We start from the raw sequence: 22,930 nt of genomic DNA on the forward strand, positions 1-22,930 counted from the left end.
AATGATCGCAAAAATGCAGAATATCGGTCGATGTTATCGGCCAGGCCGATAATGGGCTGGTCCCTTCTTTGTGACACTGGATTATTACTTCTCTAAATCTGTTTTATAGTTGTCTCTCATGTTCTTGGGCTTGCTTTGCATTACGTTCACAATTCACATTTACTTCAGAATATTTTGCTTGTTAAAAAATTGTATCTATGGATATTTAAGATCTGGAAGATAAAGATTTAGGTATATATTGGTATGGGTTGATCAAAATGGCCACCTACAGGTATTTACATGTTCTTAATGTCCTCATAAATAAAATAAAGGTAAGGGTTTTCCCTCCCCTAGTAATTCTCCTTAAAATACACATTATGAAGGATGTGATTGTCAAGTACAAAAGTCACCTTACTTATGGCGCATTTTTCTTTTGGACAGCCTTTTTTCCTCTTACATGCTTCACTGACACTAAATATTGTCACTGTTTCCTTGAGGCACAAAATACCCCTAGCTAAATAATATCACAACTGTAACGCAACCCAGACAGAACTGCACTAACAGTATACTGGATGGACACTGTGCTGTCCTTGTCACTTTACCAGGTCCAGTACATAGGATGGAATATTTTTTTATACAGCAGAGTACATTCCTGAGGTACTTGCTCATGACATTACAAGTATCCACAACCGAGGAATGTAGAGTGTTATTACACTCTCAGTGGGCATACTGTAATCTGTGATGTATAGTGTCCCCATATTAGACCTTAACTCTTCCTTCAGACATGTATATAACTATTGTACCAGCGTCCACCAGTCCAGCCAGGGCAGGGGCTCTGTGCCTCCAGCGAAGCCCTCCAAAAAGTCCAATACTCCGGGTGGGGCTCAGTTTGTAGGCCTGGAGCTCTACAAGCGACTCAAAGAGTTTCTGAAGAACTATTTGACCAGCCTGCTTAAGGTGAGCCCTCAAAATCACATTTTGAGACCCTTACATCTCAGAACTTGTGCCACACACCCACCTTTTTATTTTTCTCCAGGATGGCGAGGATCTAATGGATGAATGTGTGTTGAAGTTTTACACCCAGCAGTGGGAGGACTATCGTTTTTCTAGCAAGGTCCTCAATGGGATCTGTGCCTACCTCAACCGTCACTGGGTCAGACGAGAGTGTGATGAGGGCCGCAAGGGTATCTATGAGATATACTCGGTAAGTCTGTATAGGCTTCTATTACGTCTTTATACGTTAGCAGTACTCAACAGATGTTTGTGTAGATGTTGATGATAAAATTGTGTTTAAATGTGTACACAGCATCTGATCTTTGTGTTTAAATCTTTTTTGTAAAGAAACAAAGCTCTATGGTTTATGTTGTTATCAAGGGAGACCGATGATTTAACAGGACACATCTGTGTTCATCATACGTTTAAGAGTCCTAATATAAACATTATGCTAAAGGATGCTCTGATCAAGCAGTGTTTTTTTTTTTTTTTTATTTAATCTTTTAGATTTTTAGATTTAGACTTAGTCTTTTGGACAAAAATTCAAATTAGTTTTAGTCGCATTTTAGTAATTTCTATATGTGATAATTTTAGTTAACATTTTAGTCGCTGAAAACTGAAAAAAAAAGTTTTACTTAGTTTAGTTTAGTAAAAACTCAAATGAATAAATTGATTTATTAATGACTTTGGAGACAAAAAAGACATTTGGGTCAAAAGGGCCCCCTTGAACAGCACTGGTAATTGGCTGCATTCACCATTCTCGCCTTTATGCAGGAAAACGCCTATTTAGTAAATTGAATGCTGCTCATGTACAATTTGGAGGTCTCGGTCTCTTTTGAAAGCTAAGACACGAAGTTTCTATCACAAAAGTCAAAATCACTCTAAAACCGGATTTCCATACATGGCCTACCTACATAAAGCCCCGCAACGCCCACTTTAAATCGCTATTTCCATTGTCAGAAGGTGGGCGGAACGAGGCCAATGGGATATTTTTCTGGGTACTTTTTAGTACCTCCTTTGTGGTCGGTCCGAAGTAGGTGAATTGGCGCCGAAAATGTGACGTAGAATGCAGCTTACTACTGATTGGTCAGAAAAAAATCAGATGATGTTTTGGTTTTGACTAGAAAGATGAGTGTTTTTGACTAGTAGTAAGCTGCTTACTTCCAACTTTCTGCTCTTGTGTTTTTACAAATTTTTAAATGATGACTGGAAAAGTCATGTCGTTCTGGACAAACCTGGAGGTGAGGACTTGTAAGGTGCTCCTAAGCAATGGAAAAGGTAGTTAAAAATAAGCTGGGGAGGTGTGGGGTGATGAGGAGTTGGGTGGTGTGGAGGTAGGGCATGTATGGAAATCCAGCTTAAGTGGTATTGTTCTTGAGGAATCAAAGTCTCACACAATTGAAAAATAAGAAGTTTTTGTGGGCTTCGCCGGAATTTTTTTTGCCATCTGATCCCTTCAGAGGAAACTGAGGACAGATCTCACCTCTATAACTCAAGATTATCAAAGCATAAAGTCTTTGTTTCTCATTTAAAAACTATGCACAGATGTCCAATACACACTGGTCTGTCTGCAAGGAAAACAAACTTTTCCGGGCATGTGGCATATCATTGTTTAGAGCAGCTCACTGGCTACACAAAACAACTGTCATCCACTGAGTTGGCTGCAATTGGCTCAGTTTTTGGATGAAAGAAGGGGGAAGTGGCTTCTTTCCAGCGCTGACTCTCATTGGCTTCTGAAGGCTCTTTACAGGACAAAATAGCTCAGAATTGGTTCAGTGAAGTGTCAATCCACAGGTCAAAGTTCATCGGCGATTTAGAAATTAAACACCGATAAAATTTACGTGTATTTTTTAATTAAATACAAAGATTGCAATGTATCTCATTCTTCATCCAAGATGTTGAAACAGCTCTTTGTGGGTCTTTATTGAACTAAAAGTAGTTTTTGGACTGAAAATACAACTGAAATGGACAGTTTAGACATACAAAAGGGGCATATTGACCTAGATAATATTGATTCTTGGATCGATATGAGACTTTTCTGGTGAGTTTATGGTTGTTTCTCGTTTTTATTGTTTTGAACAAAATGTGTTGGTCGTGTCAGCTGTGTTGGTTGATAATGGCTTATACCAATGAAATCAGAATAAAATCAGCTTTCCAACAACATATTGCATGTAGTATTTAGTCAAACACAACTTGTGTACAGAGCTCCGGTTTGTTCAGAAAGACTACTGCCATCCCATATATGACCCCCTCATTTACATGGCAGTTAGAAACAGAAACTCAATTGATTTAAGCCTTCTTAAATAGCTCCATCTAACCATAACCATCCAATGCTGTTTAATTGAGGTTAAAAAAAACATGAAAGTGATCAAGTGATAAAAAAAAAAAAAAAAAAGAAGCTGATTACTCCAAATATGGACATTGGGTCGTGGGTGTTGAAATCGACCCACCTAACTCTCCACTACTGTGTTAGCTCAGGCTCTCTAGCTATGCTAATTGCTATCTGAGGTGCTAGTAGCCGACCTACACAGTTTCTTCTGTCGCGGTTTGATGCTACTTTTCCCGCCTAAAATGTAATGATATACGCTCACAGGCCACTTAATTAGGTACACCTGCTTGTTAACACAAATAGCTAACCAGCCAATCGCATGGCTGCAGTTTAATGCAGTTAGTCATGCAGAGGTGATCAAGACAACCTGGTGAAGTTCAAACCGAGCATCAGAATGGAATTAAGAGACTTTGAACGTTGGTTGTTGGTGCCAGACGGGCTGATTTCAGAAACTGCCGATCTACTGGGATTTTCACTCACAACCATCTCAAGGGTTTACAGACAATGGTGGGAAAAAGAGAAAGTATTCAATGAGTGGCAGTTGTGTCGACGAAAATGCCTTTTTGATGTGAGAGGTCAGAGGAGAATGTGCTCTAACAACATCTAACATCTAACTGCCCCTCCTTAGCACAAAGTAAAAAAAAAAAAAGTGATTTTAGCATTGAAAACAAAAACCAGTAAGGTAAAAGTTTGCTCAGATTCGAGACTCTTACCATCTATGTTTAGAAAAGTGAGCTTTCAGAGTTTTTGAATGACCAAAGTCTTTGCCTCATTTGGATTTGGGGTGGGTATTGGCCTCCACAATATGATGCGTATCATGATACTTGAGTCACGATACGATACATTGTTGCGATATCATGATATTCTCATATTGAGATATATTGCAATATTCTATATAGTTCACTGGTACATTTTTAAATGCAGCTTAAAATACAAGTTGTATATATGTACATCAGAAGACATTGGTAATTAATTGGACACACTGAGTCAAAAAAACAAAACAATATTAATTTAAATTGTCTATTTTCTGGTTTATTGCACTTTTATAGAGAGTTAATCAAGTTTTTTGCCACTTACATGTCAAAATACAGTTCACAATTATCTTGTTTAATGAAAATGTGTGTCACTATTTGAACACTCCACTGAACAGATGTGAAGATAATATGCTTATGCATACGTATTACCTAAGTACTGTATTATCTAGTGTAGTTTGCTTCAGAACAACAGGTTTCAGCGGCTGTGGCTGCTGCTGTGCTAATACCTCGTGGTGTCTCATTAGATGAGTTCACAAGTTGGTCGTGTTCCCTGCATACTTAACTGGAGCGAAGAACAATTTGCAAACTGCCTTAGTTAATATTGACTAGGTCCTACAGAGGTTTCTAATGCTACTGTACTTACATCTTGGAAGGGAAGGGTGGAAGGGTGCTATGAATTTTATCTCTAATGCCAACAATTTTATCAGTAAAGAATCTCATGAAGTCATTACTGCTGAGGGCTGAAGGAATAGATGGCTCAACAGAGCTGTGACTCTGTCAGCCTGGCTACAGTGCTGAAAATAAATCTTGGGTTGTTCTTGTTTTCTTCTATTAATGAAGAATAATATGCTGTTCTAGTCTTACGGAGAGTTTTTTTTTTATATGAGTTGTTAAACTATCTTTCCAGGCTATGTGACATTCTTCAGAACTAGTGGAATGCCAAGTTTTTTCCAGCTTTCGAACTGCCTGCTTTGAATTACGCAACTGTGAATTATACCATGGGGTTATACCATTATACCATTGAGTTAGATTGTGGTTGCTGACATCCACATCACTAACATAAGGCGCTGAGGTAAATACCGAAGGTATTAATTCCTTATATCTAGTTATAGCATCATTGGATAAGTGTCTACCATAACGAAATGTCTTTCCGATTTCTGTGTAATTACTTGTAGTAAATTCAAATGTTACAAGAAATCAAGAAATGATCAGACAATAGAGGGTTGTGAGAATATACGGTCCAGACCTTCAGTTTCTATGCCATAAGTTAGAACAAGATCTAAGGTGTGATTGAAACAGTGAGTTGAACCATTTACATTCTGAGAAAAGCCAATTGAGTCTAGTAATGACATAAATGAAGAGCTAAGACTGTCACTGCCAACATCAACATGGATGTTAAAGTCACCTACTATAATAACTTTATCTGTTCTAAGTACTAAATCACATAGAAACTCAGAGAATTCAGCTAAAAATTCCGAGTAAGGAGCAGGTGGGCGATACACCACAACAAAGAGAATTGGTTTTTGTGTTTTCCAGTCCGGATAAGCAAGACTAAGAGTAAGGCTTTCAAACGAATTAAAGCTTTGCTTAGGTCTAGGATTAATACATAAATCAGAGTGGAAGATTGCTGCCACTCCTCCTCCTCGGCCTGTGCCTGGAGGAATGTGATAGTTAGTATGACTGGGTGGCGTGGACTCATTTAAACTGACATACTCATCATCCTGCAGCCATGTTTCAGTCAAACTAAATAGATCAATCTGATGATCAGTTATCAAATCGGTCACTAAAGGTGATTTAGATGAGAGACACCTGACATTCAAAAGACATTTAATTTTCTTATTGCTCTGTTGCACTAGTGAATTTGTGACTACAGACCAGTCACACTGACATCTGTGGTCATGAAATCCTTTGAACAACTGGTGTTGGTCCACCTGAAGGACATGACTGATCCCCTGCTAGACCCCCTGCAATTTGCCTATAGGGCAAACAGATCCGTGGATGATGCAGTCAGCATGGCTCTGCACTACATCCTGCACCACCTGGACTCTGCAGGGACCTACACACAGGTTTTGTTTGTGGACTTAAGCTCAACATTCAACACCATTGTCCCTCAGCTTCTCCACCACAAGCTGTCCCAGCTCATTGTGCCCCCTCCACCTGTCAGTGGATCACCAGCTTCCTGACTGACAGGAGGCAGCACTGGCGCACCCCAGGGGTGTGTTCTCTCCCCACTGCTGTTCTCCCTTTACGCAAATGACTGTACCTCTGGTATCCAGGACAGAGACGAGTCTGCATACAGAGGGGAAGTGGAACAGCTGGTGATCTGGTGCAGTGAGAACCACCTGGAGCTAAATCCCCTCAAGACTGTGTAGATGACAGTGGACTTTAGGAAGAGACCCCCATCTACCTCTCCTCTTACCATCCTTAATAGGACTGTCCCTACTGTGGACTCATTAAGGTTACTAGGGTCCACAATCGCACAGGACCCGAAATGGATTAATACACATCAACACTGTCAGAAAGACGGCCCAGCAGAGGTTGTACTTCCTGCGTCAGCTCAGGAGGTCAACCTGCCCCAAGAGTTGCTGATCATCTTTTAAACAGCAATAATCCAATCCGTCCTGACAGCATCCATCACGGTCTGGTTTGGATCAGCCACCAGACAGGACAGGGACAGACTGCAGAGGACCATCAGGTCTGCAGAGAGGATTAGGATTATTGGTACTGACCTTCTCTCCATCCAGAACCAGTACCAGTTCAGAGCACTGTACACCAAAACCACCTGTCTGAAGGAGTGGCTGCATGTCGACGGTGGCTCCATGAAAAATAACCTTTTTGGGTTATTCTTAGTGTGTTAATGGTTGTTTGCTTTTGGCCGTTTTTGTCTTTTTGTGCTGTTTTTATTTAGTTTTTCAGGACTTTTTGTTTTTTGGCTGTTTCGTTGGTCATTGGCTGTGGAGTTCTGTGGAGTGGTGTGTTCCTGCTATTGGCTATTAGCACAGTCCATATCCCCTGAGCTGTCCGGAGTAAGGCCGAAGTGATTTGGATGCCAGGCTGAGAATCCCGCTAAACCTCCAAAGAAGTCCTGGGGATGCCAAGCTGGAGTTGGTGGTGGAGGAGCGGAGAAGGAGCTTTGGGTCAACGGTGCCATCTGTCCTCAGGGGGATCTTGAGGTCTTCGGTAGCGGGATCGATAGACTGTGTGCGCTCGATGGGACCCACAGGGCGTGTGTCACGAGAAGTGCTTTGGAGATCTGGTTCATAGGACCACAGTACATCTGTGTGCCGATTCAGACTCTACGGGCAGACATGCTCCATTTGAATTCATATCCCTCCCTCACAAGTGCAAGAAGATGCCATTCGACGTGATGCCTCTGTTGCTATACAACTGGTAAAACGGCTGAACACCTCGGACACTGTTTTTGCCAAATTGTTTTTATTTAGTTTGATCTCATTTGTTTTATCTTTCTTGTGTTTTTTGGGTTGTTTACTTTTGTGTACAACGAAGCTATGGTGACAAAGTAATTTCCCTCGTGCATCATTAAAGTCTGTCTAAGTTAGGGATTTGGCAATATGAGGATATTAAATTGTGAGCGATTACAACATCTAGGGCACCTTCTTTAAATTGGAGCTCTATGCTGGTGCACCGACGAACCAAATGTATTACATCGTCAACCTGACCAACCAATCGTAGCAAATTACCGGCAATGACGCGCTTTCTTACCCGCCTCCTTGTTTATGTGTGTAGTGGTAGCCGCATGGAGAGACATGGCTGAAAGCCAAACGGAGTTGGTCACTAAAAAAAGTTCCACTTCCATTATATGGAATTGGTTTGGATTTTCCTCAACTAATGAAGCGCGGGCAAATGTTCTGTGCACAGAACAGGTTCACACGTCAAACCTGTTCAATCATTTGAAGAGGAAGCATCCCGAACAATATGCTGAGAGCCAAACAGCGAGGGGCCCAGCAGCACTGGTACCACAGGCGGAGGCAGCAGCTAGCATAAAAAAGCACCAAAACAGTCAACATTAACACAGGCGTGTAACAAGGGCACTCTGTATGACAAGTCAAGCAAGCGATGGAAAGAGGTAATAGAAGCAGTTACCTTTTATCTTGCAAAAGATATGGTACCCTTCAAGACGGTAGAAAACTTAGTGTTAGTACTTGCAAGAGTGCACTTTATTAGAATGTTGTTGTCGTTTAACTTAAACTTGATTGTTTGCACATGCAGGCAAAACTGCAACTACTTAAAATAAAATCTATTAAGAAAGGTTCTTTGGACTAAATTGTCTATTTTTCATTTTTCAATTTAAGATCGTGATAAAATCAAAATTGTGATTTTATTTTTTAAAAATCGTGATGTGCGGAATGTTTGGCGAAGTTTTTTCACTTTAAGCCCACATTGCGTCTGAGTCCGGGTAAAGCCTGCCTCGCACAGATTTGGCCGTAGGCGTCGCCATTTTTGTGCGTCAAGCAGCTGATATATGCCCTCCGACCATACATCGAGGAGGCAGTCAGTGCGTTTACATACATGTGAAATTATTGCCTTAATCAGGCATTATAACAGAACTTAAGTGCATGTAAACATGTTACTCCGGAGTTCTCATTATCCGATTGAGACACCCAGATAATGCGATTGGAATCTGAGTTTTCAAGTGAATAATGCGTGTACGCATGCTCCACAACCACTGCGTTGGCATGTGACCCCGGAACAAAAACGTCCAAGAAAGCCAGTCGTAGAAGAAGAAGAGGAACAGAGTCGCCAGAAGAACCGTCTGAGGGATAGCGCGGATCTTACCTGCACCAGAAGTAGCGCGAACATTACGTATGAGATTCAAAAATGTACTATTATCCGTCTGGTTGTTTGAAATGCCGGTCCGCTGCATGAACGACTCTAGTTTATTGTATCATGTAATAGGTCAACCAGAAATTGGGCCGTATTAATGTGGTATTATCCCGCAGAAAAGACACGCATCGCCACCTAGTGTGGAAGAGGAGAACAGTTATTCGGTTTTCTTGCGCTTCAAGGACTGAAGTCAGAAAGTCGAATTTTGAGCATAGCTCAATTAAGCTCTGCATGTAGACACACTGAGTGCTCTCTTCTGTGCCCCACGTTGACCCATGGCTCATTCTTGATAGCCATGGGAAACCAATGAATGAGATGACCGATAACAACATTTTTTGTAATTTTTTTGTTCCTGGTATACCAGTTTTAAATGCGGGACGCCCTACGCTCATGTCGGGCTTGTGTGTGTTGTATTGATGGTTTCAAAGGTGTAAGATATTAATTACATTAAAAGGTACTGTCTTCCTGAAAAGATCCCTCTTGTGTGTATGGTGAATTGTTACAAAGCCCGTTTAATCCAAAAAGGTGCTCAGATGTTGCATCTGGTTCGGAAAATGTTCGGATCGCATTCACTGGACAAATGAAGTGGATCAGGGTTCGTTACAGACTTTAGTGCGGACCAAACAAGTGAAGCGAGTCCCAGCTACAGAGGTGATCTCAGTTCATTTGTTTGGTCTGGACCAGAGTCCGCTGTATCTGTATCTGTATTCACACCTACTCAAAAAGTCGAGACCAGAGAAAAGGTCCTTTTCAAGTGGAGCCTGGTGTGAATACGCCCTAAGTCTCTCTGTTTCCCCAGGCTGCCGCTCTGACAAACTCTGAGCAGTCACAGAGCATGTGACCATTCCCAATAACTTACTACTACATACTACTGTTCATATTCACTGTATATAGTACAGATGTATAGATGTATATACTATTTTTATTCTGAAAGTCTTTCTTTTTTGTCGTACGCTTTTATTTTATTCTTATTCTAGTGTTGTTTTTATTTTCTTGTACCATTGCGGAAAGTGGCCGAGTCAAATTCCTCGTATGTGCACACATACCTGGCCAATGACGCTGATTCTGATTCTGAAAACTCACACTGGTCTCGTCATGTCTTAGTCATCAGAGAGCCATGTTTATCACCGTCTCGCTATCGTCATAAAAAAAACAGCGTTGTTGGCGAAATAAGTTTGTCATCGTAGTTGTTGATGGAAACCACAGATCATTACTGACTAAAATTCCACCTAAAAAATTTTATCAGCCACTATGCAATCAGGATAGTGTCAAGCCCCAGGTATGTGGTGTGCTGGACTGGACTGGTTTTGGTTTCTTCTATTTGCCTTCCGGAAAAGACTATCTGAAATCATCTCCCTAATCCCTACTCCGTATGTAAGGTTGCACTATATAATGCTCTATATAGTGAGCTCAATATCAACAGCTTTCAGACATCTAATGACATCAGACTGCGGCAGCTCCCCTGGTTATCTCATTATATTTATTTACACATTACTAAAATGTGATGATTTTCTAAACAAATATGTGCGATGTTCATGAAGTAAAAAATAAAATTGTTTTTTAAAAAAAAAAAGTTTGATATTTTTGCGATGAAACTTCAAAATGAGTTTCACTAACGGCCAATAACAGCCATTAATGGCGGTTGAGTAACCATTGGATGACCACTACTTTTTGCAATGCTTTATGGGAAATTTTGAGTGCCCTGTGTGGGGCAAAAAATGGCATAACCCCTATATAGGGCCCTATATAGTGGACACAGCCTCTCTCTTTTCGACCTTTCTGTTGGCCTACGGTAACTTATATTATGGCCATACATTTGCTTCATGTTCTGTGTACATTTTTTAATTTGATTACACAGAAAAGCAGAACAATATTTGTTCTAATTTTATGTGTTACAACTTTCTGTCAATTGTCCAGGTTCAGTATTCCTGACTATCTAATGTGGAAAAAACACATTACAGGTATTATTATTTTAACTCCAGCCTGTGCATAAAATTCTTCAAAATAAGGATTTTGGAAGCCAGTTCAGACAGTTGAATTACTGATCGGAGCACCCATGCTGTGATCTCCCCAGTGTGAAACACAGCATCATCTGCTGTTAAACATTTACTGTTTCCTATCAGACAAACAAATGTGTTGGACTTTATGACTGTATGAACATAACATGTTCATGGAACATGGATCCTCAAAATACAATTCTGTTCACTTAGTGTTTTCCAATCCCATGTGAGTGATTTCATCAGTGCTGCCTGATTTTAAAAGGGTGCATTGACATTCAACTCAAACATGCAGACTAAAAAGCTGATCTTTTGTTAACATTGCTGTTTCTTCCCAGCTGGCACTCGTGACCTGGAGGGAGTGTTTATTCCGACCTCTCAACAAACAGGTGTGTTTTGTTTCTTTGTGTAGTAGCCGTGTGACGGATGGCAACAATAGCAATAAAAAAAAAAAAAAAAACAACATATGTATGTATTCTATCCTTTGTTGAATTTTGCTTCTAAATGCAATATTATTATTATCCAGTTTACCAACTTCACTTTTGTCTCTCTAAGGTAACAAATGCTGTCTTGAAGCTGATAGAGAGAGAGAGGAATGGCGAGACCATAAACACGAGGCTGATCAGTGGTGTCGTCCAGTCTTATGGTAGGTCTTTAAGTACAATGACGATGCAAAGATAAACAAACATCTGTTGACAGACATCATGGGACTAAAGCTAGATCTATGCTTCCACACATAGCCTCCATGGCTATGCTTCTACACATAGCCATGGTTTCAAACTAAAAATATCTCTAAAATGATCTCTGAAAATCAACTCTGAAAAAAAGTGTTAGGCCATGTTTACACGGATACGATTTTTGAGTGACACCGCATAACTCTTGGATGTTTAGGTTGACCGTCATAACAGATCTGGATTTTTTGCTGCCTGGAACTGCACCTTATGTTTTTTTTTACACAGCGTGCAGGGTTGATGCATATGCCCTGCCTCTTTTTCTTGCACCACGCATAGTTTTATGATATATACTACATACTACATACATACTACATACTACATACTACATATAAGTCGATTTGGTTTTGCAATGAATCAGTGCTTCCAGAGAAATTCTCAAAACAATGCCAAGGAAAACCAGAGAAAAAAAAGATTGTTTTGGTACGTGTGAACACCAGCTGTTCAGTGGAGCTAAAATTACGATAGAACCAATAAACAATGCACAAATTAAGATACCAAAGCCTCAAATGTATGACCACACACTTGTTTATGCAGGCATCGTGTGTGTTCTTGAATGTTAAAATTTACATCATCTGTTATAAAGAAGTGTGAAGCAGTATCCAGTCATTAAATCTGATTTGTAGGTTTTAATCTATTGAACCTTATAGCTTGTCTGCTTCTACAGTCTGGTTAAACAGCTGAACATTATCTGCCAAGTACAGGTTTATACACATGGTAAGGCTTAGTTTCACAAGGTCTGTTCTGTTAAAACATTTTCCTTTCATCAAATGATTTATACTCTCACTTGACACAACAGTGGACACACTAGTGAAAATACTCAGTCTAATTTAACAGTCATACAGATCTTCCATGTCTGTCCTTCTGTTTAGCTGAGGTGGTAATTCAAGGGAATGATCAGTTTGGAGGATGTAGTTTGTGGTGCTGTTTGTACTGGCTTTATTTTTGCACTGAATTAGGGATGGGTACCAACACTTGGTCCCATAATGGTTTCGGTGCTGACGCAAATGGTAGTAACCAGACCGAAAAGCAACAGTTTCACGCTTCATTTTGGTGCCACTGAATTTTTAATCACCATCCCCTTAGCTCTATTGCTGTGCCAATGCTACTTGTGACATCCTGTCAGTTTTCCACATGCATGGATGGAAGTGAACCTTCAAAATTCCTAAGGTGAACCAATCAAAAGTTTGTACTTCACCTCAAAAGATGCAGACTCGGCAACCTGCAACAAGTGCTTGAAGGCAATATTGTGCAAGGGAGGTAACACCTTGAATTTGACTAAACGTCTGACGGCACATAGCATTCTTCTAAAAGCCATGAAATGTACCGTCTGTGATAGCCTGAGAGACAACACAACATTAATATTCTATTCAGTTTGCACATCACAAAATGTCATAAAAATAAAAAGGCACCTTATTTAGACAAAGTTTGTGCGTTTTACATTCTTTAAGCATGGGTTTGGGCACCTTTAAGTGCTGGCACCATTTCAAAAGTACCATTTTGGCACCGGTATCGGAAAAAAAATTAATGATACTACCCTACACTTAATTTCATTGTCCATGTTATAATGACAGTGAAGATATTCTATTCTATTCTATTCTATTCTATTTTACTTTAATTAAACACTAAAGGATCTCTATTTTTTAGCCCAGCCCGCTGACTAAAATGTCATAATAGGAATATGTGCCACTTCAATAGTAATACAAGTCACAGCCTCCAAAATTAAACTGTTTATTATCTCCTCTCTTCAGTTGAGCTGGGCCTGAATGAGGAGGATGCCTTTGCCAAAGGCCCTACGCTGTCTGTGTACAAAGAGTACTTTGAATGTCAGTTCCTCACTGACACAGAACGTTTCTACACACGTGAGAGCACAGAGTTCCTGCAGCAGAACCCCGTAACAGAGTACATGAAAAAGGTAGGAAACCTTTCCACTATAGCTGCATACAGGTGTTGATAAATGAAAGGAGTCAACACAGTCTTGTTGACTTGGTTGTTCATGCTTGATTCTGAAGTTCAGGAGTGGGGATACGGCCTGCTTTTCTGTATTGGAAACAGCAGTGCACTCGATAACATACTGGGTTACCTGGATATCCCTATTCTACACAAGTTACCGTCCTTGATAAATGAGCGGAGCAAGAATACATCTGGGCACTTCATTTTTTTTTTTTAGTTTGGACAGATGTACTTGGATTGGAACAGTATTTATGTTGTGGCTGATGACGTTTTACAAGAACTTATACTATGTGTTTATTTTGGCAAAATATGTTTATTTTGGTTTTCTCAGGCCGAGGCCCGTCTTCTGGAGGAGCAGCGGCGTGTGCAGGTTTACCTCCACGAATCTACCCAGGACGAACTCGCCAGGAAGTGTGAGCAAGTCCTTATTGAGAAACACCTGGAGATCTTCCACACGGAGTTTCAGAACCTCCTGGATGCAGACAAGAATGAAGGTAAGTCTGCAAGTTATCTGTGCCAATTTAGTTTTGTGAGAAGGCACAGGTGTGATAACAGAAACTTTATAGCTCCAACTTAATTTGTGAAGTGTTGGGCAGAATTTTGATGTTTTATTCTGTTTTATTTTAGCCTAATCGAGTCACATATTTAGTTAGCCCAAACTTTCAGATGTACTACTGAGATATTTAATCACTGTGTTGTAAACACATGCAACAACATTTCCTCCAACAGTGAACACACAGTTTTGATTTGACTGTTTTTAGTTGTGGTGTTTTAATTCCCTCCACAGATCTGAGTACACAGTGTTCCAACAGTAGTGTTAAATGATTTATCCTTAATTCCCTTGAATTTGGGGTCAGTAAAAATATCTGCCACTATTACATGTTGAAATGTGACATTTTTGTGGAATTATCACTGTTATCCAGTGATGCAAGAGTTCCTTTTCTGTCACAAAGGATCCTTTTCAGACAGCAGCTTGAAGACAACATATCGATATCCATGAACTACAAATGACAAAACCACTCTACATCCTCACAGCCCTAACTCATGAACTAACTAGACTTTCAAAAGAACACATAAGGTTCTTCGTAGGGGATGGCTAGTTTAAACACAAATATAATATTGTCAGAGGAAGACTTTGACTGACATCCCCAGCACCCAGCTACAAAACCATATTAAATGCATATTCAGTGATAAGTCATCACTCAGCTCTGACAGGCAGTATTAGGGTTTAGATTTCTTATTCAAAGGATTTCTGTTTTTGATTCTCATCCCTCTATTTAACACTGTAGCCACTCTGTATTTCCTCTTAGATCTGGGACGGATGTACAACCTGGTGTCACGTATCACAGACGGTCTAGGAGAATTGAAGAAACTTTTAGAGACTCACATCCACAACCAGGGCTTGGCTGCCATTGAGAAATGTGGAGAAGCTGCCCTCAACGTAGGGACCACTTTTTACCTTCTGATATCAATCCTCACTAGTCCCAATTTTCCACAGTATGTGTTGGATTCAAAAATGGACTAGTAAAAGTAATATATGATGAAGAAAAATAAAATAAAATTTGTATGTTTCTTCCAGGACCCCAAAGTCTATGTGCAGACCACCTTGGATGTCCATAAGAAGTACAACGCTTTGGTTATGTCTGCTTTCAATAATGATGCTGGCTTTGTGGCAGCTCTTGATAAGGTGAGCAACTTTCTGAAACAAATCAGAGAACCATAATGTCTATGAGTTTATCCAAATCTGTTGTTTATTACCAGACATGTGAAAATATGCAAGGATTTACGTGGTTGTTCTTGCCTTTACAGGCATGTGGTCGCTTCATCAACAATAACGCTGTTACCAGAATGGCTCAGTCATCCAGCAAGTCTCCTGAGCTGCTGGCCAGATACTGTGACTCTCTACTGAAGAAGAGGTAGCTGATGTGTTTAAAATGAAAAGTCAACCATCAATACACTCTCATGGTCCATTCACACCAACTTTATAGAGCAGTTTGAACAGTTTTACATGCTACTAATAGAAATGTCAGACATAACCATGGATTATTCATTATTCTGTATTTCAGCTCCAAAAACCCAGAGGAGGCAGAGCTGGAAGACACACTTAACCAAGTGGTAAAATGCTCATTGTTTTAGACTACATTTCTGTGAGTGCTGTGTGTGTTAACAACTGTTTAAGATCCGTTTCTTCTCCTAGATGGTTGTCTTCAAGTACATCGAAGACAAAGATGTCTTCCAAAAGTTTTACGCCAAGATGCTGGCCAAACGCCTGGTCCACCAGAACAGCGCCAGCGATGACGCAGAGGCCAGCATGATCTCCAAACTCAAGGTCTGAATCACAACAGGCTTCAAGCACTTCTATCTGCGTGTGCTCACATGAACACTAACAGTTCCTAGTTTTGACTTCTCTTGCAGCAAGCGTGTGGGTTTGAGTACACATCCAAGCTACAGCGAATGTTCCAGGACATTGGAGTTAGCAAAGACCTGAACGAACAGTTCAAGAAACACCTGACCAACTCGGAGCCCCTGGACTGTGAGTGAGCACATTGAAACTTGTATATTCATCTTTTGTTAGCATTAGCTAGCTCCATCTGAACTAAGTGCCTAACCATAACCTAATTGTAACCTCCAAGTTTTAAACCTCAAACAGCCTTTGTAAAGAAGTGAGCATCAACCAAAATGTCCACACTTTGCACAAATGTCCTCACTCCAATGGTGTAGAAAGAAAGATAGCTGTACAAGTGCACACACACAACAAAGATCAATGGATCTTATGGATTTAGACGGCAGTGCTCATCTTGCATCTGCTCATTCCTGTTAAGTTCATCCTGATGTCAGATGAAATACAGAAAGCGCTATTTTTTTAACATATTTTTTGTTTGTTTTGTTTTACAATCAAGGTTCAAACTCATTGTGAAATAAAATAAAATAATCAGATGAAGGTAATTCCGTTTTTTAATAAATAGCAGCAGGAAAACTCTGTTATACTAGAAGGTGTTGTGCTGTGATTTCACAAATGTATGTTAGAATTCAATTTTATTTATATAGCGTCAATACAAATTGTCTCAAGATGCTTTACAAAAAACGTCCTGAAACCTCCAGAGCAGCCTGAGGGCGATGGTGGCAAGGAAAAACTCTCTTTTAACAGGAAGAAACTTTGAGGAGAACCCAGCTCATATGACTTATTTTTGTGTGTGTGTTTCCAGTGGACTTCAGTATTCAGGTTCTGAGCTCTGGGTCTTGGCCTTTCCAGCAGTCCTGCACCTTCGCTTTGCCATCGGAGGTAAACTAAATTAATAACAAGTTTTCTTCTTTCTTCTAACTTACAGCAAATGAAATAAAAAATCATTTTGATGTTTTAAAAGTTGTGTATGAAAAAAAAAACGCTTTATTTTATTTCTTCAGTGGAATAAACACTAAAGTTTTGCGTGTTTTGTGTCTAGTTTGTAATTGAACTTGAATGAACAAAGAAAAGATCCAGTTAATCTTTATTTTCAATCTGTCCATGGACCACAGTTTGACCTCTGCTCATATCTCTTTCTGTGCAGCTGGAGCGAAGCTATCAGCGTTTCACAGCGTTTTATGCCAGCAGACACAGCGGCAGGAAGCTGACTTGGCTCTATCACCTGTCCAAAGGAGAGTTGGTCACCAACTGCTTTAAGAACAGGTAACACGATATCAGAGCTCACAGTCAAGGGGCACTGTTATTCTGTCTGGCTTCTTAATCTCCCTGGACATTAAACTGCTTAGAGCGTCTCTTCTGAAAACACATCAGCTGTAATTCATCACAAGATTCTTCATTTTCATCTTTTCTTTTAAAGAAATAACTGATGTGCTTGAGGTCTGTACACTTTCTCTCACAACACAACCATTTACAAAGCTATAAAAAAAAATATATTTAGGGTTAGCGTTTAAGAAAAAAATAGTGTTACAGTTCCTACTTCAGTACAGTACTTCTTGTAGTAGAAAGTAGACTTTTCAGTACAGACAAAAAAAAATAAAATGTGTATAGAAACAGATTAATTGAATATGGTTATTTTCTGCGGCGGATTAACCACATACAGTGCTCTCGTTTGGAATTAGGGTAGCAGGTGTAGGTGAAAATAAACTACAAGATGTTGTTTTAATAGTGTAACGGTGGATCTAACTTATTATACTCCAGGATATATAACATTCACCTGCCAGAGCCTAGATTTCTCACTCTGAGGTGAACTGAAAATTGTTGGCGGACCTGCAGACCCCTGCACATGCCGCCTGTATGTATTTATTTTGCGATATCAGGTCGAGCTTGTACTGAGCCTGCTACCACTGTTAACAGGTACACTCTGCAGGCTTCCACCTTCCAGATGGCCATCTTGCTGCAGTACAACACGGAGGACAGCTACACTGTCCAACAGCTCACCGACAGCACACAGATCAAAACTGTAAGCAGCACAATCCTGATATTCCTTCACAGTTTCAGTGCGGTGCAGAGATGATAGTTTATTTTCAGGTTAAACTGATCAACACTTTTCTTTGGTTTCCAGGACATTCTAGTTCAGGTTCTGCAGATCTTGTTAAAATCAAAACTGCTGGTGAGTAAAACTCTGCCGTGTTTGTGTTACATAAACTCAGGTAGGTAGGGTAAGGTACACTAGCTAGAATTTTGGAGGCTGTAGTTTGTGGTGAATAAACACTGAGAAATTGCGGCTTCTGGTGGGGGGGGGGGGGTTATGGTAATGACGCACCACTGCTGTCGGCTGCATGTTGGGGAGTGATGCAAGAAGAGAGAGCTGTTTGGAGGAATTTGTTGGTAAAAACAGAGTTAGTTATACCCTTCAGATGTCACGAAAGTCTTCAGACAAAAGCACAGCTTCCCAGTGTTCAGCCACACTTTGAATTTTGTCAATAGCTCTAACTACTGTGAGTGACAGTAATTCCAAAACCATGTGCTTTTACAGATCGCCGGCAGTGTGTTCGGCTTTAAAGGGTTAAACATGATTCAATTAAACACTAATGTGTTTCTTTGATTTGGCCTAGTCCATTGACTAAAATGTCAAAATAATAAGGGCATGTCCAAATCACAGCTGCCAAATTGAAATAGAGTTGGATCTACAGCTCTCTGGTATTTGAAACTAATGTTGAATACCAGAACCTTTGTGAAGACAAGATTTGTTGCTGGATTGTTTTTTCATTAGTGTAACTAATGAACTGGCAAGTGAGTCTATTTGAGGAGACGCATAGTACGTTTGTCTGTGTGAGGCCACTAGAGGGAGCCAAAGACTGAATAAACTCATCACAGAAAACCACTTCTTTACTAAATAATATTAGAGCAGACAAGAAGAATGACAGAGTTGATTTTTTATTTTTTTTTTATTGAGTAACTTTTCATTTGATTTCTGGAGGAACTGGCTTGATGTTTTTAAAAGGTGGAGGGTATTTCTTTGATAGAGTCTAAAAGAATATTGATACAATCTTAATTAAAACTTGTGGCACACATTAATAATCATAACCAGCTCAGGTAGACTTGTTCTGGACAGACTTCAGTGCTTCCTAGTTTTTAAATTCTATGTTTAAATGTAAAGGCAGAGATTAGTAGTTTTTTTTTTTTTTTTTTTTTGCAAACATAAACCTTGAGTGTTTCTGTTTATCAGGTTTTGGAGGACGAGAACGCCAATGTAGACGAGGTGGATTTCAAACCTGACACAATCATCAAGCTTTTCCTCGGATACAAGAAGTGAGAATTGGCTCGCTTTTCTTCAACAGACACCCACAGATCCACACTGCATACAAACACATGATGCTAAGCTATTTAATTTTCCTGCTTCTGCAGCAAGAAGCTGAGGGTGAACATCAATGTCCCAATGAAGACAGAGCAGAAACAAGAGCAGGAGACTACTCACAAGAACATCGAGGAGGACCGAAAGCTCCTCATTCAGGTGAGCATTTTAACATAAAAGGTTTGTGTCTGTGAGGAGACAATGATAAATGTGCTCATCAGCACTGTTGATGGGTATTTGTAGGCTGCCATAGTGAGGATCATGAAGATGAGGAAGGTCCTGAAGCACCAGCAACTCCTTGCTGAAGTCCTGAACCAGCTGTCATCCCGATTCAAACCCAGAGTCCCTGTCATCAAGGTAACATACTCTGTCAGATAAACGTGTTTATTAGGACCTCATCAGCTCTTATTGCATTGAATCGTTAGAGAGAAGAGCTGGACTTGACTTTTAGTCCTGTTGGAGCTTCTATCATGTTTAGCCTCTTACAAGTGGAGTAATGTTGTTGCAGAAAAAATCAAATGAGACGAGATGAGAAATTGGTGTGTGTTTGTATAGGTTTTTATTTATAAATATCAGATAATTCAAATCAAGATCAATTCTAATAGAAAAAAAATAGTTTTTTTAAACACAGCCCTCTTATATCCACATGTGTGTGATCCATCTAGTTTCTCCTCTCTGTTATACTTTTAAAGTCCAGTCAGCTTTCAGGCTTGACAATGCTCTCAGAGTTGGAACTTCAGTTATATTTGGGATCTCCCACACACGGACTAATTTCATTGTTTCACAACATCTTTTCTGAGAAACCAGTCTTTTCAGCAAGATATAACACAGGGATGCAGGAAATTGCATGTATTTAAAAAAACAAACAAAAAAACTATTCCATATGAAGATCAATTTGAATTAGAAAACCTTTATTTATAAACCCAACCTTACTCTACATTGGCCCCAATTAATGATCTTTTTCTTCTGCTGTATTTGAAGAAAAACATCTTCAAAAAAAAAAAACTACACGTTACTTCGTTACCAGGATTTTTTTTTTTATTTATTTTTTTTAAACAATTTAAACAAGCACAGTGTTGAAATCAGTGTTTCAAACAAGATCTCCACCTATAATTGGAAGAATTCATTTTGTTCCTGTAAATTGTCAGAAACTCCAGTAATGTTCCTTATAAAACCTAAACTCCCCATGAGTCATTGAGAACTTTAATCAGATGTGATAGGACCAGAGGTGGGTAGAGTAGCCAAAAATTGTACTCAAGTGAAAGTACTGTTACTTCAAAATAATATGACTCAAGTAAAAGTAAAAAGTAGTCATCCATCCTGAGTAAGAGTTAAAAAGTACTTGGTGAAAAAACTACTCAAGTACTGAGTAACTGTTGAGTAACGTCTGATTTATTTGTTAACACAAGCATTCAATCAGACAGACAAAAATACAAAATAATCATCTTAAAGCAAATTAGTTTATCCAATCAATAAAATAAATTAAAATTAATTAATCACAAAATGGCTTAAATGATCTAGGTAAAGTCAAGTACTTCAATAAAAACTAAAATCAATAAAATAATAATAAAAAAGAATAAATTAATTAAGCACATTACATTACTGCATAATGTAGCTGCTGTTTTGCACTTTTTCTAAGGCAAACATGCTTTCAGTATGAGGCCAAAGGTGTTCCTCCTTGTCTGTGTCTGCATTGCCGACTGTTGACTTTGACATTTTTCATCTGTTTCTCTTTTTTGTTTGCTACCACTGTAAACTGTAAAGCTTACCTGCAACCTGTCCCGCCACTGAGATTGAGCATGGTCATGTGACGAGACTGCATGGCTACGTTTGATTGGTGAAACACAGTCACGTGGTAGAGCCTTTGGCGGAAGTCTCGCTCTCTTTCAAAATAAAACATTAAAATGAGGCGTAAATGGGGAAAGGTAACAAACTCATTGTAGCCTAATGTAGCGGAGTAAGAGTACAGTTTCTTCTTCACAAATCTACTCAAGTAAAAGTAAAAAGTATTTATTTTATTGATTTAAAACTACTCCTAGAAGTACAATTTTTTCAAAAACTTACTCAAGTAAATGTAACTCGATACTACCCACCTCTGGATAGAACTTTATTTATACCTGTGGAGAAAATTGGGCCCTAGAGTGGCAGGGAACAACTGTGAAAAACCCCAAGAAATAGAATAAGGTAAGATGAGAGAAACTATACTATATTAAAGTAAATATGTTCAGAACACAAAAAATAGTGACATATTGTATCGGTTAAAACAGCTAACCATCTATTACTAATAATACTAATAGCTACAGTTGGTGAAAAAAACAACTAATGAAGGTTGAAGTTGTAGGAGGCTGAATACATAATGACATTCATGAATATTATAAATAAAGACAAATAAAAGGACATTAGTCTTAAAAAATGTCACAATAACGATATTATAATTATAGTAATTATAATTATAACAATATCACAATGCAAAATAACATCTAAATCCAGGAAATTTACATTTACATATTAATAATAATGGTAGATTTTATTTGTATAATGCTTTTCGAAGCTCAAAGACACTTTACAGACATAAAAGCATACACCCATAAAGAAAACTTTATACACATTAAATAAACAAGGAATAAAATAAAAGGACAGTTGAAATGAACATAATGTAGAGGCTACATGTTAAAAGCAGTCTTAAAGAGATGAGTTTTTAAAAGGAATTTGAATGTGTTGGGATCGGAGCAGTTTCTGATGGGGGTTGGCAGGGAGTTCCAGAGGGTGGGAGCAGCAGCTGAGAAGGCTCTGTACCCCCAGGCTCGGTACTTGGTTTTGGGTGGAGGTGGGCAGGAGGTGGGCAGAGGAGGATAGAAGGTTGTGGGAGGGGGCCTGGGACCGAAGCAGGTCTGTGAGGCGAGGTGGGGGGCTTGGTAATGGAGGGCTCTGTGGGTGAGTAGGAGGATCTTGAAGTTGATTCTGTGTTTAACAGGAAGCCAGTGGAGATGTTTGAGGACGGGAGTGATGTCACGGGGAACGGGTGTGGGTGAGGAGGCGAGTGGCAGAGTTTTGGATGATTTGGAGATGGTTAAGAAGTTTGGAAGGCTATTGCAGTAGTCCAGTCTGGACTACTGCAGTCTGCAGTCAGTTACATCGCGCTCAAGGATTTTGGAGGGGAAGGGAAGGTTAGAGATGGGTTGAAAGTTGAAGATGCAGTTGGGGTCGAGTCCAGGTTTTTTGAGAATAGGGGTGATGGCAGCTACTTTTTTTTTTTTTTTGGCGGCTACTTTAACGCTGTCAGGAACTGAACCAGAGCAGAGGGAGGAGTTGATGATGGCAGTGATGAGTGGAGAGAGGAAAGGAAGGCTGGTCTTGATGAGTTTTGATGGGATGGGGTCCAGAGTGCAGGTGGTTGAGTTCATGGAGGGACACAGGAGAGATGGGGGAGAACTTTGACAGAGGCTGGATTGTGTAGTGTGGGGAGCTGAGGGGGTGGTGGGGTGGTGGGGTGGGACGGGACGTGGCGGAATGGAGGCTGTTGTGGATCGAGTCTATTTTGCACTGGAAAAAATGAAAGGAAGGCCTGACAGTTTTCAGATGTGAAGGA

At 39.7% G+C, this 22,930-nt stretch overlaps 1 protein-coding gene across 1 annotated transcript in view; it reads left to right on the forward strand.

The window, feature by feature from the left end:
- Positions 1–22,930, forward strand: part of LOC125024463 (cullin-1) — a 47,295-nt gene that overhangs the window by 20,804 nt on the left and 3,561 nt on the right. Inside the window, exons 3-21 of the mRNA XM_047612272.1 lie at positions 762–936; positions 1,016–1,183; positions 11,237–11,287; positions 11,454–11,544; positions 13,381–13,544; positions 13,914–14,076; positions 14,893–15,023; positions 15,162–15,269; positions 15,392–15,498; positions 15,649–15,697; positions 15,780–15,911; positions 15,998–16,115; positions 16,789–16,865; positions 17,131–17,249; positions 17,901–18,006; positions 18,109–18,156; positions 19,216–19,298; positions 19,395–19,500; positions 19,585–19,698. Of these exons, the coding sequence (XP_047468228.1) occupies positions 762–936; positions 1,016–1,183; positions 11,237–11,287; positions 11,454–11,544; positions 13,381–13,544; positions 13,914–14,076; positions 14,893–15,023; positions 15,162–15,269; positions 15,392–15,498; positions 15,649–15,697; positions 15,780–15,911; positions 15,998–16,115; positions 16,789–16,865; positions 17,131–17,249; positions 17,901–18,006; positions 18,109–18,156; positions 19,216–19,298; positions 19,395–19,500; positions 19,585–19,698 (2,110 nt within the window). The remainder of the gene's footprint in view (positions 1–761; positions 937–1,015; positions 1,184–11,236; positions 11,288–11,453; positions 11,545–13,380; positions 13,545–13,913; positions 14,077–14,892; positions 15,024–15,161; positions 15,270–15,391; positions 15,499–15,648; positions 15,698–15,779; positions 15,912–15,997; positions 16,116–16,788; positions 16,866–17,130; positions 17,250–17,900; positions 18,007–18,108; positions 18,157–19,215; positions 19,299–19,394; positions 19,501–19,584; positions 19,699–22,930) is intronic.

This window comes from Mugil cephalus, chromosome 18 (genome assembly GCF_022458985.1).
Source record: "Mugil cephalus isolate CIBA_MC_2020 chromosome 18, CIBA_Mcephalus_1.1, whole genome shotgun sequence".
Taxonomy (NCBI): Eukaryota; Metazoa; Chordata; class Actinopteri; order Mugiliformes; family Mugilidae; genus Mugil; species Mugil cephalus.